The 15,812-nt window shown below is 43.3% G+C and overlaps 2 protein-coding genes across 2 annotated transcripts in view; both read right to left on the bottom strand.

The window, feature by feature from the left end:
- Positions 1 to 72: 72 nt before the first annotated feature.
- Positions 73 to 15,812, bottom strand: part of LOC140377871 (uncharacterized) — a 52,603-nt gene continuing 36,863 nt past the window's right edge. The window contains exons 10-13 of the mRNA XM_072463478.1: positions 3,907 to 4,080; positions 3,570 to 3,743; positions 1,350 to 1,393; positions 73 to 782 (exon numbers count right to left, since the gene is read on the bottom strand). Of these exons, the coding sequence (XP_072319579.1) occupies positions 235 to 782; positions 1,350 to 1,393; positions 3,570 to 3,743; positions 3,907 to 4,080 (940 nt within the window). The 3' untranslated portion in view covers positions 73 to 234. The remainder of the gene's footprint in view (positions 783 to 1,349; positions 1,394 to 3,569; positions 3,744 to 3,906; positions 4,081 to 15,812) is intronic.
- Positions 4,147 to 6,202, bottom strand: LOC140377882 (protein NLRC3-like). Its single transcript, XM_072463489.1, has 2 exons — positions 6,023 to 6,202; positions 4,147 to 5,936 (listed from the first exon to the last, which is right to left on the bottom strand). The coding sequence occupies exons 1-2, from the start codon at positions 6,057 to 6,059 to the stop codon at positions 4,147 to 4,149; spliced, it is 1,827 nt and encodes a 608-aa protein (XP_072319590.1). The 5' UTR covers positions 6,060 to 6,202.

Below are 15,812 nucleotides of genomic sequence, written 5' to 3'. Positions count from 1 at the left end.
GAGCATTTTAGGATTCAATTGTTCATCACATTTTCTGAAGACAATTTTAAAAGTGAAAATAAGTAAAAACTCTTCACTCACTGAATATTGTGCTTTATTATTTTGTAAAGATCATATTTGATTCAAACAGTGATTTGTTCAAAACAGACACTTGTGTGAGGCCGATGTCTGAAGTTTGTTTTCTTCTCAAATAAATGTCTGAAGTTTGTACAGATTTGTTTTATTTCACACACATTAGAGCGAGTCTGTCGGAGCGCACAGAGACACTGAGGAGCCATAAGAGCAGACCCCAAACCCAGGGACCAGAGAGTGAGTGAATGTGGTGTTGAAGGTGTGGAGGAGGATCAGTCGCTCAGAGGAGACTGTGTAGAAGGACAGAGAGCCAGCAGGACAGTCCACAAACACTGCTACTGTCCCACAAGAGGAGGACAAGGACTGAGGGACGGAGGTGTGTTTGTTATTATGAAGAACAGAGAAACCATCTTTAGAACAGAACAGACTCCAGGACTGATCATTCCATCCAAACAAACTGTCATCACTGTTTCCTTTCCTTCTGATTCCTCTGTAAGACACTGATATATAAACCCTTCCACTCCACTGGACCTCCCAGTAACAGCGACCAGTCAGACCAGTGTCACACAGAAGCTGAGGACAGTCATCAAATCTGTCCTGATGATGTGGATACAGCTGCTCCTCTCTCACACGTGTCACCTTCTTGTTGTTGTCAGACAGTTTGAGTTCTCTGTGAGCTGTGTTTGGATCCAGAGTGAGATCACAGAAATCTGATGGAGAGAAGACACAACACAGCAGCAGTTAGTCCCCTGTGCGTCTCAACATGTGGACACACACTTTATCAGGATTTGACTCTATTTACTCTTCAAATGTACAGGATTTAATTATGATTCTCATTTCTATATTTATTAGTTGCACCAATCCAGTGTGTTTCATGACATGTCGAGTGTAAGAGTTGAATTGTCAGTAGTTTGTTGGTGCAGTGGACAAAGTAAAGCTCAGTGTGAGGTCACTACACACATTGCTTCACTCCTCAGTGCTTCATGACACACACTTTCTCCTTTCAAATGTCTCTATATGAATCCACAGTCACTTGTGCTTGTGTGTAGACAGTCCTGTGCTGAGTCAAACAGCTGTGTCTGTGTCAGTGTCTTAATAACTCTGTGTTCAGTGATGGACACAGTCTGAGGCCACGCCCACAGAAGAGAGAGAGCCAATGAGAAAACAACAGTAAAGTCTGTTCAATCATAAGAATCATGTGTAGTATTAAAGTGCTGTTTGTGTCAGAAATAACATCCTAAAACTAACCAGTGTGAAATGACTTAAGTCAGACTTACATCTCCAGATGGGATTCATCCATCGTTCTCCTTTGGGCCTCAGTCTGAAAGAAACACACACATCAGTGTTTTTCACAGAGGATTTTCACTTCATGTGAGATGAAAGGTTTGTTCTGTAGAAGCTGACAGAGGTTCTCAACCTGTGGTACACGCCCTTCAATGTGGAGACATCATTTAGATCTGTAAGTGTGACTTTGATGTTTTAGTCTGACAAATGTCCTGTTTCAAACAAAGAGGCAAATCATCTGAAACTCACTTTTATCAGAGGAAAAAACAAATACATATTTAGTCTCTTTTTATTACAGTGACTCAAGGGTGACCACAGTGACCCAAGGGGCCCACAGTGACACAAGGGGCCCACTGTGACCCACTGGACCCTCAGTGAACCAGTGACCAACAGGGCCCAGAGTTACCCAAGGGGCCCAGAGTTACCCAAGGGGCCCAGAGTGACTCAAGGGGCCCACAGTGACCCATGAGGCGCAGAGACACTCACAGGGCCAACAGTGACCCGCGGGACCCACAGTGACCCACAGTGACCAAAGGGGCCCACAGTGACCCACAGTGACCAAAGGGGCCCAAAGTGACTGATAGGGCCCAGTGACCCAGGGGGCCCATAGTGACCCACGGGACCCACAATGACCCACGGGCTCACAGTGACCAAAAGGGCCCACAGTGACCGATAGGGCCCAGTGACCCAGGGGGCACACAGTGACCCACAGGGTCCACAGTGACCCACGGGGCCCACAGTGAGCCATGGGACCCACAGTGACCCAGTGACCAACGGGGCCCAGAGTTATCCAAGGGGCCCAGAGTTACCCAATGGGCCCAGAGTTACCCAAGGGGCCCACAGTTACCCAAGGGGCCCATAGTGACTCAAGGGGCCCACAGTGACGCACGGGACCCACAGTGACCCACGGAGCCCAGAGTGACCAACGGGGCCCAAAATGACCCATAGGGCCCAGTGACCAACGGGGCCCACATGACCCACGGGACCCAGAGTAACCCAGTGATCCACGGGGCCCACAGTTACCCACGGGACCCACAGTGACCAAAGGGGCCCACAGTGACCACGGGGCCAACAGTGACCACGGGGTCCACAGTGACCCACGGGCCCACAGTGACTATGGCAAATGGTTGTAGAAAAAAAAAAAGGTAAACTTCATGAGTAACTTTGAAAATAACTTGAAAACTGAGTCATTTTTTGCTTAGGGTTTATTTTTCCTAAAACACCTGAAAAAAACACAGTCCCATTTCAAACTGAAGCTGTTCCTGAATCTTTGGAGCACAAACAATCGGCTGGAGCTTTTGTGAAGCTGAGACTCTGTAGTTTTGGACTCTAATGTCTGATTTACTCTAATTAAAAGTAGAAACAAGCTCTGCACAGAAGAAATCAGAGTTTAAACTCTGCCTAGGTTTTCTTTGTTAAATATATGAATAAGTAAAGCTGGAGTTGGAGGATGTTTGACTGACACTAGTTTGAGTTTTTGTTGAGTTTTGACCATTATTTTTAAAAGCTGAAGGTAAATTCATTGAAAATGAATTTTAGGGACTTATAATAAAGCAAAAATGTCCAGGTGGAAGGTTTATAAAGGTATTATCATTACTTAATTTAATTTGAGTATATTTTTTATTTGTAAGTTTGGAGGGTAACAAGCTGACCCTGATTCTTCCCAGAATGATTGATTTGACTGAAAATAAGTGGGATATATCTTTATTTTTAAGTACAGCACATCAAGCAGCTTTTGAGTCCCTTTTATCAGATGTGGACAAAATGGAATAAAAAAAGAAAAAGTCCAACGTCCCACATGTGGAACGCCCTAAGCATAAGGGCCACTTACAACGAAAAGGTGAATGTTTACTCCGTCAAGGAGTATGTAGTAAAGTAAACAAAATGGTATTTCATGTTAAATGTTGTCAGTTAATCCTGTTCAGACTTTACATCTTAAACTTATTTCCTGGTCTGTGGTCTTTTATTTCACGTTAAACCAGGGGTGGGCAATTATTTTCCTCCAAGGCTATTGAATCTATTATTTGATGTATTCATGTAACCTCTTTAGGACACAAGTGCAGACACATGTTACATAGCTAAGACAGTTAAAGAATATAAAACTAAAATCTTGAGAGTGGCCGAATTAAAACAGGCCAACAAACTGTTACCTGATATTAACCTGTAAATAGCACACTTAGGTGTTACACATCTCAGTGAGAACAGGTCCATACCTGAGAGTGTCAAGTGTGCAGTGGGGGTCCTCCTGTAGAGCAGACAGGAGCTTTACTCCTGTGTCTCCTGGATGGTTGTAGCTCAGGTCTAGTTCTCTCAGATGGGAGGGGTTGGACCTTAGAGCTGAGGCTAGAGAAGAACAGCCTTCCTCTGAGACCAGACAACCTGACAGTCTGAGGACACATATGATTCTAATCTGTCAATGAATTTGTAAAATTTAATCCAAATTACACAAATAACAAGTTCTCTATTTTTATGTCACTTTTATGTTGTTATTTTCAAATGTAACTGCCAACAAGTTATGTAATAACAGTGAATAATATTAAACTCTCTGACCTGAGCTGTTCCAGTTTACAGTGAGGACTCTTCAGTCCAGCAGACAACATCTTCAGCCCTGAGTCCTTCAAGTCATTGTGACTGAGGTCCAGGACTCTCAGACTAGAGGACTGGGAGCTGAGGACTGAGGACAGAGCTTCACAGCTTCTCTCCGACAGGTCACAGCTGCTCAGTCTGGAGAGAGACAACATTATTAATCTAGAAGTTGAATCAAAGCATTCTCTGTTAAATAAAGGTTACTCACAGAGCTTTGTTGGAGGCTTTGACCACTGGCAGCAGCCTCAGGAGAGCCTCCTCTGAAGCAGAGTATTTTTTAAGCTCAAACTGGTCCAGATCTTCTTCTGATGACAGTAAGATGAAGGCCAGAGCTGACCACTGAGCAGGAGACAGTCCACCTTCAGACAGACGTCCTGAACTCAGGTACTGTTGGATCTGCTCCACCAGAGAACGCTCATTCAGTTCATTCAGACAGTGGAGCAGGTTGATGCTCCTCTCTGCAGAAACATCCTCACTCAGCTTCTTCTTTATGTACTCAGCTGTGTTCTGATTGGTCTGGGAGATATTTTCTGTGTGTGTCAGCAGATCTTGTAGCAGGCTCTGATTTGTCGACAGTGAAAGACCCAATAGGAAGCGAAGGAGCAAGTCCAGGTGTCCATTTGGACTCTGTAAGGCCTGGTCCACAGCTGTCTGGTGAAGGTGCTTTAGTTTTCTTTTCACACTGAATATCGTCGACTTCTGTGTTTTCTCTGAGAACAGGTTGATCCCAGTTTTGATGAAGGTCAGATGGACGTGAAGAGCAGCCAGAAACTCCTGCACACTCAGATGGATGAAGCAGTAGACCTTGTCCTGGTACAGGCCTGGCTCCTCTCTGAAGACCTGTGTGAACACTCCAGAGTACACTGAGGCCGCTGCAGTGTCCAGCCCACACTCGCTCAGGTCACTCTCGTAGAAGATCAGGTTTCCTTTCTGCAGCTGCTCAAAGGCCAGTTTTCCCAGAGACTCCACCATCTTCCTGGTCTCTGGAGTCCAGTGTGGGTCTGTCTCAGTTCCTCCTTCATACTTGATGTTCTTGACTTTGGCCTGAACCACAAGGAAGTGGATGTACATCTGAGTCAGGGTCTTGGGCAGCTCTCCCCTCTCTCTGCTTTTCAACACATGCTCCAGGACTGTGGCAGTGATCCAGCAGAAGACTGGCATGTGGCACATGATGTGGAGGCTTCTGGACGTCTTGATGTGGGAGATGATTGTGTCGGCCTGGTCTCTGAACCTCTTCCTGAAGTACAGCTCCTTCTGTGGGTCAGTGAACCCTCTGACCTCTGTTACCATGGAGACACACTCAGCAGGGATCTGATTGGCCGCCGCGGGTCGTGTAGTTATCCAGAGGCGAGCGGAGGGAAGCAGGCTCCCCCTGATGAGGTTAACCAGCAGCACGTCCACTGAGACGGACTCTGAGGGGTCAGTCAGGGCCTTGGTTTTGGTGAAGTCCAGAGGAAGTCTGCACTCGTCCAGACCATCAAAGATGAAGAGCACCTGGAGGTCTTCAAAGCTGCAGAGTTCTGCTTGTGTTTGACTAAAGAAGTGATGAACAAGTGTCATCAAGCTGAAGCTTCTCTCCTTCAGCACATTGAGTGCTCTGAAAGTGAACGGGAACAGCAGCTGTATGTCCTGGTTGGCTTTGCCTTCAGCCCAGTCCAGACTGAACTTCTGAGTGAGCACTGTTTTCCCGATGCCAGCCACGCCCTTTGTCAGCACTGTTCTGATTGGTCCATCTGTGTCAGCTGGGCCTTTAAAGATGTCTTCACATGTGATGGCTGTCTCTGCTGGGCCTGGTTTCCTGGAGGCTGTTTCCATGTGTCTGACCTCATGTTCCTGGTTGACCTCTGAAGACCCTCCCTCTGTGATGTAGAGCTCTGTGTAGATCTGCTTCAGAAGGGTGGGGCTTCCTGCTTTAGCGATGCCCTCAAACACACACTCAAACTTCTGCTGCAGGTCACACTTCAGTTTACGCCTAAAAACTCCAGAATAAGTCCCTGAATGAAGACAAAAGACACAGCCCTGAGTCTCTGAGAATATAAAATGAGGTGAGAACCTTGTTAAATGTGTTAAATGGTCCTACTGCTCCACAGACGCTCAGCCAGCTCCTTCTGCTTCATCCTCCTCAGGAAGGTCAGTGTGATCTTCAGAACAGCCTCACTGCTGCTCCTCTGCTCTTCATCCTCATCCTTCAGAGGCTCTAAGCATTCTGGGTAATCCGTACTCAGAACCTTATGGAGCTTCTTCAGCTCCTTCTGGACAAAAGTGAAGATGTCCTTCTCCAGAAGCTGCTCCAGAACACATTATAAACAACACAAATGCAGTCAGAGTCAGATCTATGTGAAACAAGTTCTCATTCATCTGAACATTTACAAACTTTAGTGAATGACAGACCTTAAATATAGAGTCCAGCTGTGTCTGATGGTGCTGACCACTGGAGACCTCTGGACCTCTGGAGTCAAAAAGACTAATTTAACATTTATATTTTTTTCAATCTAATTTGTTTTTCCACCACCACAAACTCACATCTCTGATCCAAAAACAATTGGAGGTTCCATAGACCGGTCACTCCTGAAGGACTCACAGCTGGGGAATTCTGCAGAAGATTCTGGTTTATGCTCGAGTCTGTTGGATTTAATAAACAATGGAAAAATAATTATTGACTAAAAACACTGATTTAGAAGACAATTTAGATGAATCACACATTTTCTCTCTAAACTGAAATAGTTGAAGTAAACACTAGAACAGCCAGAGAAACTGAGGAGCACCAACATCCCCAGAACGCTGATGGTGAACTTCTACAACTGTGCCATCAGTTCTGATCTGACCTATGGATTTTTAGTTTGGTTTTCCAACGTGTGGTAAAAACAGCTTGGACTTCTCTCCCAGAGATCAGTCCCATCTACACCAGCCGCTGTCTGAAGAGAGAGCACAACCTCCTGCATGAGCCACACCACCAGCTCCACACCTGCTCCACCTGCTGCCCTCAGGGAGAAGGTACAGGTCCAAACAGACCAGAAGCACCAGACTGAGCAACAGCCTGTATCCTCCTGCTGTGAGGCTGCTGCACAGTGGCTCCTCCCCTCTCTGGACATTGACCACACCCACCAACACAATAACAATCATGGAACTCCACTTGTCTGACTCTATGTCCTTGAAATTCTGAAATATTCAACCAAACACTACAAAAAAATTCACTAAAGACTTTAAATTGTTTTTTTTTTGTCAATTTTCTCTCTCAACAGAAAATCAGTAACAACATTGCCCACTCTGCACCTAAAGATGTTTTATTATTTCATTAAATCAAGTTCATAGATTTCTCTGGAACATTGTAACTTCAAAGACCTTTTCTGTAAATGTTTTCTCCCACAGAGACACAAAGATCAGCCTAAAGTAGCACCTACACACACCAAACTTTACAAAACTTGGACTTAACATGATTTTGACGAATCGTACACAAGGATTTGTTGATATCTAATTCCAAGCTTGATTTTTTTTTTGAAGTTTTGACTCCAGGAATTTAAGTAAATTTGAATTTTTACACCACATTTTAAGACAGATCCAGTAAATCAGAAATCCAAAATTCCCTCTGTATGTTTACAAAAACAAAATGAAGCAAATCATTTGGTTCTGACCATTTTTCCAGATCAAAATGTCTCAAATGTGACACTTTTTAATCAAAAATGCCTTATAAAAAATATTTACATTTCTTTACATTTATGGAAGTAAACTACAAAAGAAGTTTCAAACTGAGATGTGTAAAGTCTTCTTTTCTGTCCTCTTCACCTGCAGCGTCTCTTAACTCACATTTACTAAAGATGTTTAGTGTCTCGGAGGTGATTATGTGGTAGTTGCAGCTCACTTCCAGATCTTATAATATCAAGCAGTGCTTTAATACCTATAATGTCATTATTATATCCCATAACACACAGATGTGACTCACGGCTCTGTCCTGAAGGTCATTGGTGCGTCCTTAGACATGTGACTCCTGAGGGACTCACAGCTGGGACCAGGTTCAGACCGAGGATGTTTCTGGTGGATCCTGGTAAAGACAAACATTACAGATCAAATGTAAAAGATTAAAAGCATTTGACTTTGACTTAACTCCAGTTACTCCTAAAACAGTCCTATAAACACACATCAATAATCAGATCTAATGATTGTGTCTGACTTACTGTGGATCATGTTTCTTAAATAAGTTAATAAATCGTCCAAAAGAGGTTTCACTTGTCCCTTCTCCCCTGCTGGTGGTGGGAGGTACTGCGTCCTCTCTGTGCTCTCTCTGATCCATGCTCAGTCCAGAGTCCTACAGAATGACATCACACTGTTTAACCCCGCCCACTCATCACATGGTTTAAAGTCTAAAATAAGTGTGTACATTTCTGTTGTTCTGGTTGTACATGTGTGCTGATCTGTCACAAACTAAAGGACAAACAAATGAACAGGTTGTTTACTTGTCCTTATATTGAAATAAACACAGACTACATGAGCCATCAGCCTGTTCTGTGCAGTCTGCACTTTAGTCAAGTGTTTCATCTCATGGAGCCTCAAGAAAACACATTCACATCAAACTGTAACATATGAGATTCAAACTGAACTAAAACCAGTCACAAATTCAGTGGGAACCAAAAGGACCAAAACAGGAACATTTATTTGAGCTGCATTTATTTGGGTTTAGAGGAAGTGACATCATCAGTCCTACACTGCCCCCTACAGACACAAGTCAAGTTCTACAGAGAAATGATAAACAACAACAACTGAAATTAGACAATTATGAGTTAGGATAAATCTACAAAAAGGTCAATAATCTAAACAGAACTACGACTAACAAATGTGAAAGAATAAATAATTCAGAATACATGTATTAATTGTTAGTAAAATCAATCTTAAATTATGATTAAACTCATGACATAACAAGGCCTATAACCAGGAAATAAACCAAGGCCTAAAGTAAATCTGTACCAAATCAGGACTAAACTACGTCTAAAATCTGGACAAAACACAGGATTAAACCAGGACTAAACCAGGATTAAACCAGGACTAAACCAGGTCTAAAGCAGGACTAAACCAGGACTAAACCAGGACTAAACCAGTTCTAAACCAGGACTAAACCAGGACTAAACCAGTTCTAAACCAGGACTAAACCAGGACTAAACCAGGATTAAACCAGGACTAAACCAGGACTAAACCAGGACTAAACAGGTCTAAACCAGGACTAAACCAGGACTAAACCAGGACTAAACCAGGTCTAAAGCCAGTGTTGAATCTAATCAAACTAGTCAAACCTGAGCGGATCCAAAGAGTCCAAAGTGTCCCAGAGAAAAGTGTGCGGCTGAAGGAAGAAACCTGTTTGTGTGTTCTTCCTGGAGTGAGTCAGAGCCGCTCCTCTATTGGCTGTGGTCCAGGTGGGCGGGGCTTCACACAGGTGCGTGACAGGAGGCTGCTGCTGAGGACACAAATATGACAGGACCTGTAGGCTTTATTAGACAGGTGAAATGGGGACGAGAGAGGAGGGAGGACATGCAGCAAATTGTCGTAGCCGGGATTCAAACTCACAACACTGTGGCATATGTGCTGCTGCTTAAACCACTCCAGAGTATTTGTTTTCACTTTTGGCTGAAAACATGTTAAGACTCATATTTTAGAACATTTTCACATCAGTTCATGGTTTAGTTTCTTTGGTGTTGCTCCGAAAGCTTCTCCAAACTGAAGAAAGGTTGAAGAAAGAGCAAAAGTCTCCATAGTTGTGGTTTCCTCCTCTGTCTCTCCTCCTCCTCGTACGTCAGTTATTAAGACACATTTTCAGATGAGAGTTGATCCTATCGTTTGGACGCTCTGACTCTCCAGTTTGCTCTCAGCTGGTGCAGCCCTCCTCCGCCCCATCAGCACCTCTCCAGAGCTCATCTTCTCAGTGAGAGTTTTGGTCCCTGAGAGCAGGACTGAGGCTTCTGAGCTGCAGTGACCAATGAATGAGCTCAGAAAAACAACAGCACTAAAACCCAAAGTTCAAACTGTTTTTTAGAAAATGAGTTGGATTTTTTATTCCACCTTGACCTTGTTTGGAAAAAAACAAGATTCTGAACATGCATTTTATTATTTATGTATTAATTGTATGATTTCAGTCACTTTTGAACATCAACTTTGACACTTGTACAGACTTTATCCTTTATATTTCTGGACCTTGGATAAAAGAAGAGTGGATGGCCAGTGATGAATGCTATATTAGGCAGATTGAGAATCAGGCCTACTCCAGCTTTTTGATATCTGAGCTGGATTTTCCTCAAAAGACTTAGGACGACTCTGTTACGTTGCCTATGGTTCAGGAGCTGCTGGAACAACTCAAAGAACTTCTTTATCAACAAGAGAAAAAGCTTTAGCTCATGTGTTCAAGTGATTGTGGACTCCATGTTTGCTCCCAAGTCTGACCAAAGACATTCAGGAGTTAAAAACAAGCCTCCAGTTTTCTCCAGCTGATCTAGATCAAGTCATCTCTGGAAGTCTTAGAGATTACCAAGAGTATTGAAACAACTTGACAGCTAAACTGGATTATATGGATAACATCTCAAGAAAAGAGAAGATTATCATCGATGGAGTTCCAGATACATAGTCTGAGATATGGACTGAAACAGAGTCAAAGTGAGGAAACTTTCTGTCGAAGATCTGAAAATAGATCCAAAGCTCAGTGAATTTGAGGACATGGGATCGGGAAACCTAAAGCCACTGGACGACCAAGATCTATTTTGATTGAACTTCTTCAGTTCAAGGACAAACAAGAAATACTGAAGAGAGCAATGTCCCTCAAAGGCACAACCATCTTTATAAATGAAGATTTCTCTGACGAGGTTCACATGAAACACAAAGAACTCCTCTCAAAAGTGAGAGAAGAGTGAGGAAACTGCTTGTGCTCCCTCCACCATCCAATTCAAATGCCTTTGCAAGTTTCAGCGATTCTACTCTTCCATTTAGTTTAGAACTTTTGATGTCACTCTCACATATTCCCTCAGTAAGTGATTTAGACCTTACTTCATGATCCATTCACACACAAATTGCAGAAATTGAATATCAAAAGGGACATATAAATAGGAGAATGAAGCCGACTTTAATGCCTTGTTTAAAATGCCAACAAATCATGGAAAAAATGTGTTTTCCACTTTCACTTAAATGTATGTAGTTTAGCAAATAATTGTGATTTGTTAATACTGCACTTATTGACTTGAGATCATGATTTGTCGTTGCTGGCTCTGTCTGAAACACGGCTACATGAATTTGACTCTTTACATCAATCAATGTTTTATATTTCTGTAGAAAAAAACAATAAGCCTGATGGAGGACAGAGACACTGAGGACAGAGACACTGAGGACAGAGACACTGAGGACATAGACACTGAGGACAGAGACACAGAGGACAGAGACACAGAGGACAGAGACACAGAGGGCAGAGACACAGAGAACAAAGACACATAGACACAGAGGACAGAGACACTGAGGACAGAGACACTGAGGACAGAGGCACAGAGGACAGAGACACTGAGAACAGAGACACAGAGGACAGAGACACTGAAGACAGAGATACAGAGGACAGAGACAATGAGGACAGAGACACAGAGGGCAGAGACACTGAGGGCAGAGACACTGAGGACAGAGACACTGAGGACAGAGAAACAGAGGGCAGAGACACTGAGGACAGAGACACTGAGGACAGAGACACAGAGGGCAGAGACACAGAGGACAGAGACACTGAGGACAGAGACACTGAGGACATAGATACTGAGGACATAGATACTGAGGACAGAGACACTGAGGACAGAGACACTGAGGACAGAGACACTGAGGACAGAAACACTGAGGACATAGATACTGAGGACAGACACTGAGGACAGAGACACTGAGGACAGAAACACTGAGGACATAGATACTGAGGACATAGATACTGAGGACAGAGACACTGAGGACAGAGACACTGAGGACAGAAACACTGAGGACAGAGACACTGAGGACAGAAACACTGAGGACATAGATACTGAGGACAGACACTGAGGACAGAGACACTGAGGACAGAGACACTGTAGCTGACGCTATTTGTCAGTATTTTCAAACACTTTTATTTTCATGGGAGTTTTTATTTCATTATTATTTTATGTCTCGCCAAGTTGGTTCAGGCATCATTGTAGTTGTTTGTTATTTATTTGTTTATTTATTTAATTTGATATTTACCGTTGTAAGTCATCATGTGACCACGGGCGTAGCCCCGGAAGTATAAATAGAGACCGGGAGAGAGATAGGGGGAGAGAAGCCGTGAAACAGAACGGTAAAAGAAAAGACTGGCTAGAGAAAGAAAAAGACAAGTGTCTGCCAGAAAACCACTTAACTACCAATGGTCACATGTTGGCGAACACGGTAAATATGCTTATGTTTGTTTATCATACTGTTTTGTAATTCGTTATTGCTGATGCATTTTCTGTTTTTGTTTAGTTTTCACGGTGTCATGGTGTCATGGTGTCAAATCTACAATTAAACCTGACTGGACACAAACATCAGTATGGAGCGTGATGTCCTTTTTTTAGACCAAGAAAACCACGGTAGTTACAGTGAAAACGTGAGCTGATTCATCGCACGTGTGTGGCTGTGACTGCGCTTCCCTTCGCATCCTGACGGCGGCGCCAGAGTCCATGATCTTCGCCTTACAACAAGCTACAACGTCTGTCGTCTGCGGAGCTGAAAAACTCGACGTCAGGTGCAACTGGGAATGTCGGACTCAACCACGGATGAATAAAGTAAGATAAAGGACACAATAAATGCAAAATGACATCTGAAGACAATAAGTCCTCTTCAAGTGAGAGTGAAGAGGAAGTTGAGTCTCAAGCACAAACTGAAACAAATGCTAAAGAGGAAGAAAGTTTTCCAGAACAAGACAAAGTTGAATCAAAAATAAGGAAATCTTCCCGTAAAAGACGTTTAACTCCAAAAGCGCTGGAGCTAAAGGAGCAAGAACTAGCTCGTAAAGTAAAAAAGTTCATTGCAGTGTATGACAAATGGAAAACAAGAATAAAAGACATTCGAACAATATTAAAAGAAGAATGCGCCGAAAAGGATTTGTACAATATGATGGATGAAGTTGAAAAGTTTGACAGTGAACTAACAGGACTATATGATAACATTAGAAAACTGTCAGCTCCAAGTCAAGAAATAAGAAGGAAAATGGATGCATGCACAGCTGTTAACATTGATTTAATGCGCTTAATGAGAGACCGACTGATTGAAGAAGCTGGAGAGTTTGATGCGGTGGCAGTGAAGGCAAATTTACGTGCACTTTTGGACAATGATTATGCAAGATCTATATTTGGGTCTACAGCCACCAGAGCTTCTTCACGTAACTGTCGTTCAGAACATCCCTCAGAAACTCTTAGTATCTCATTAAAGAGAGCAGAAGTAGCTGCAGAGTTAGCTGCAAAGCAAGCTGAAAATGACATGGAAGAGGCTATTGACGTGCAACGTCAAGAACTTAGAAAACTTGAAAAAACAGAAAGAGATTATGGGAATGCAGGCTAAGTTGAGAGTGTATACTGATGAAGAGATGAAAGTGATAGATGAGAGATTTGGTCTGTACATAGCAAAGGCAGTGCTAAGCTATTATCTCATGCTAAACGTGTAGAGCCAGCAATGCAGAGTGAATCATTTGTTAAGGATTTTCATGAGTCAGTTGCTCTCACTAGACTTCCTGCTCCAGAGCCCACTGTGTTTTCAGGTGACCCTCTTAAGTTCATAGAATGGAGCACAAGTTTCAAAGCGCTCATAGAACGGCGGTGCTCAAATCCTGCGGACAGGTTATTTTATCTGCAAAGGTACATAGCAGGAGAGGCTAAATCTACTTTAGGAGGCACGTTCTATAGAAAGGATGAGGAGGCATATCAACAGGCGTGGGAGAGGCTGAATGATAGATATGGGCATTCATTTGTAGTGCAGCGTGCATTTAGAGAGAAGCTTAACAAATGGCCAAAGATAAATGGAAAGGAATATGTTAAGCTAAGAGAGTTTAGTGACTTTCTGCACACATGTTGTCATGCCATGCCCCACATAAAAGGTCTACAAGTGCTCAATGACTGTGAGGAAAACCAGAAGTTGCTAACAAAACTCCCAGATTGGATCACGTCAAGGTGGAATCGTTATGTCACTGAGGCACTAGACAAAAGTAAGGACTACCCGAGCTTTAAAGAGTTTTCGTCCTTTATCTCTAAAGAGGCTCGCATTGCGTGCAACCCAGTGTCGTCCTTGTATGCCCTAAAACCACATGTAGACAGCCAAATCAGAGAAACCAGAAGCACAAAGGCAAATACCTTTGTCACTAATGTAGAGTCAGCGGAGCAAGTAAAATCCAAAGGCTCAAAAGATAGAGACTTTCTACTGCAAAACTCAAGCAAATGTATGTGCTGTGGAGAGGATCACATCATACACAAGTGCCAAAAGCTTAGAGAAATGTCCATAGACGACAAGAAAAGGTGCGTATTTGAAAACAAACTGTGTTTTGCGTGTTTGAGAAAGGGGCACATTTCAAAAGACTGTAAAAACAGAGCAACATGTGGCATATGCAAAAAGAGCCACCCAACTCCACTGCATGAGGACCGCGCCTCAGCAGATAAGTCCCCTTCCAAGAACATAATAAATGAAGCCAACACCTCACTCTCGTGCTCGGTGGGAGAGTGTGAGCATTGCAGCACATCAATGATTGTTCCTGTGTGGATCTCATCAGTTAATAATTCCGACAGTGAAACGTTGGTGTACGCTTTATTGGACACTCAAAGTACTCACACCTTCGTTGATCAGGAAGTGTGTGAAAATCTGCAGGTAGCTACAGAGCCAGTTAGACTAAAGCTTGCCACTATGGTCAAAAGAGACTCTATAGTGAAAAGTCAAAGAGTAAGAGGACTTAGGATTAGAGGGTTCTACTCAGACACTAAGTTTGAGTTACCCCCAGCTTACACCAGAGACTTTATTCCGCTTGAGCGTGCTCATATCCCTACTCGTCAAACAGCCAGTAAATGGAGACACCTTGCAGACTTAGCTCAAAAGATGCCCCCTTTAATGGACTGTGCTGTCGGACTCTTGATAGGGTATGATTGTTCCAGAGCCCTAGCCCCCAGAGAGGTCATCGTTGGTGGTGACAGTGAGCCTTATGCTATTAGGACCGATCTAGGTTGGAGCATTGTAGGGGGCGGGGCACCTAAGCTTGTAGATGCTAGTGATGTAACTGGTTTATGTCAGAGAGTGTCTGTTAAAAAGGTTCCTCCGGTGACTCCTTCAGCCATTATTAATACACTAGAGTCAGATTTTGCGAACACCAAACCAAATGATAGAGACATTGTCGCAGAACAAAGCACACCCCCAGAGCTCATGGTGGGAGATCCTGAAATAAAAACAATACAAGTGCTAAAAACTGAGTCAGCACAGCAAAGTGACATAAAGGAGCACTTGGCAAGATTCTCAAAATGGACGACGGCAGTCGGTGTCATTGCTCGCATCAAACGGATGGCCAAGAGAATTAAGACAACAGACCCTCCAAATGTGGAGGAAAGACAACAAGCGGTGTTAACACTAGTCAAACTTGCACAGAAGGATGTGTTTGACAAGGTCATTAACAAATTGACTCAATAACAGAAGTTGCCCTGCAACCACAGACTCTTTGAACTTGATCCATTCCTACAGGACGGCGTAATGAGAGTAGGAGGAAGGCTAAGAAAGGCTTCCACACGTTTTGAATTGAGACATCCTGTTGTCCTTCCAAAAGACTGTGATGTTACCCGTCTCATTATTGCACATTATCATAACAAGACCCAACATCAAGGCAGAGGACAAACGTTGAATGAGATAAGAGCAAA

This window comes from Eucyclogobius newberryi, unplaced genomic scaffold, assembly GCF_026437365.1.
Source record: "Eucyclogobius newberryi isolate DKJ021-1_F unplaced genomic scaffold, fEucNew1.0.hap1 SCAF_4, whole genome shotgun sequence".
Lineage (NCBI taxonomy): Eukaryota > Metazoa > Chordata > Actinopteri > Gobiiformes > Gobiidae > Eucyclogobius > Eucyclogobius newberryi.
This window is presented reverse-complemented; position numbering and strand designations above follow the sequence as displayed.

Bases quoted from the DNA above. Each gene is read 5' to 3' on its own strand.
- LOC140377882 (XM_072463489.1), bottom strand. From the start codon at position 6,059: ATGAAGCAGAAGGAGCTGGCTGAGCGTCTGTGGAGCA. The intron at 5,937-6,022 runs GTAGGACCATTT...GTCTTCATTCAG, and splicing joins GGCTGAGCGTCTGTGGAGCA to GGACTTATTCTGGAGTTTTT.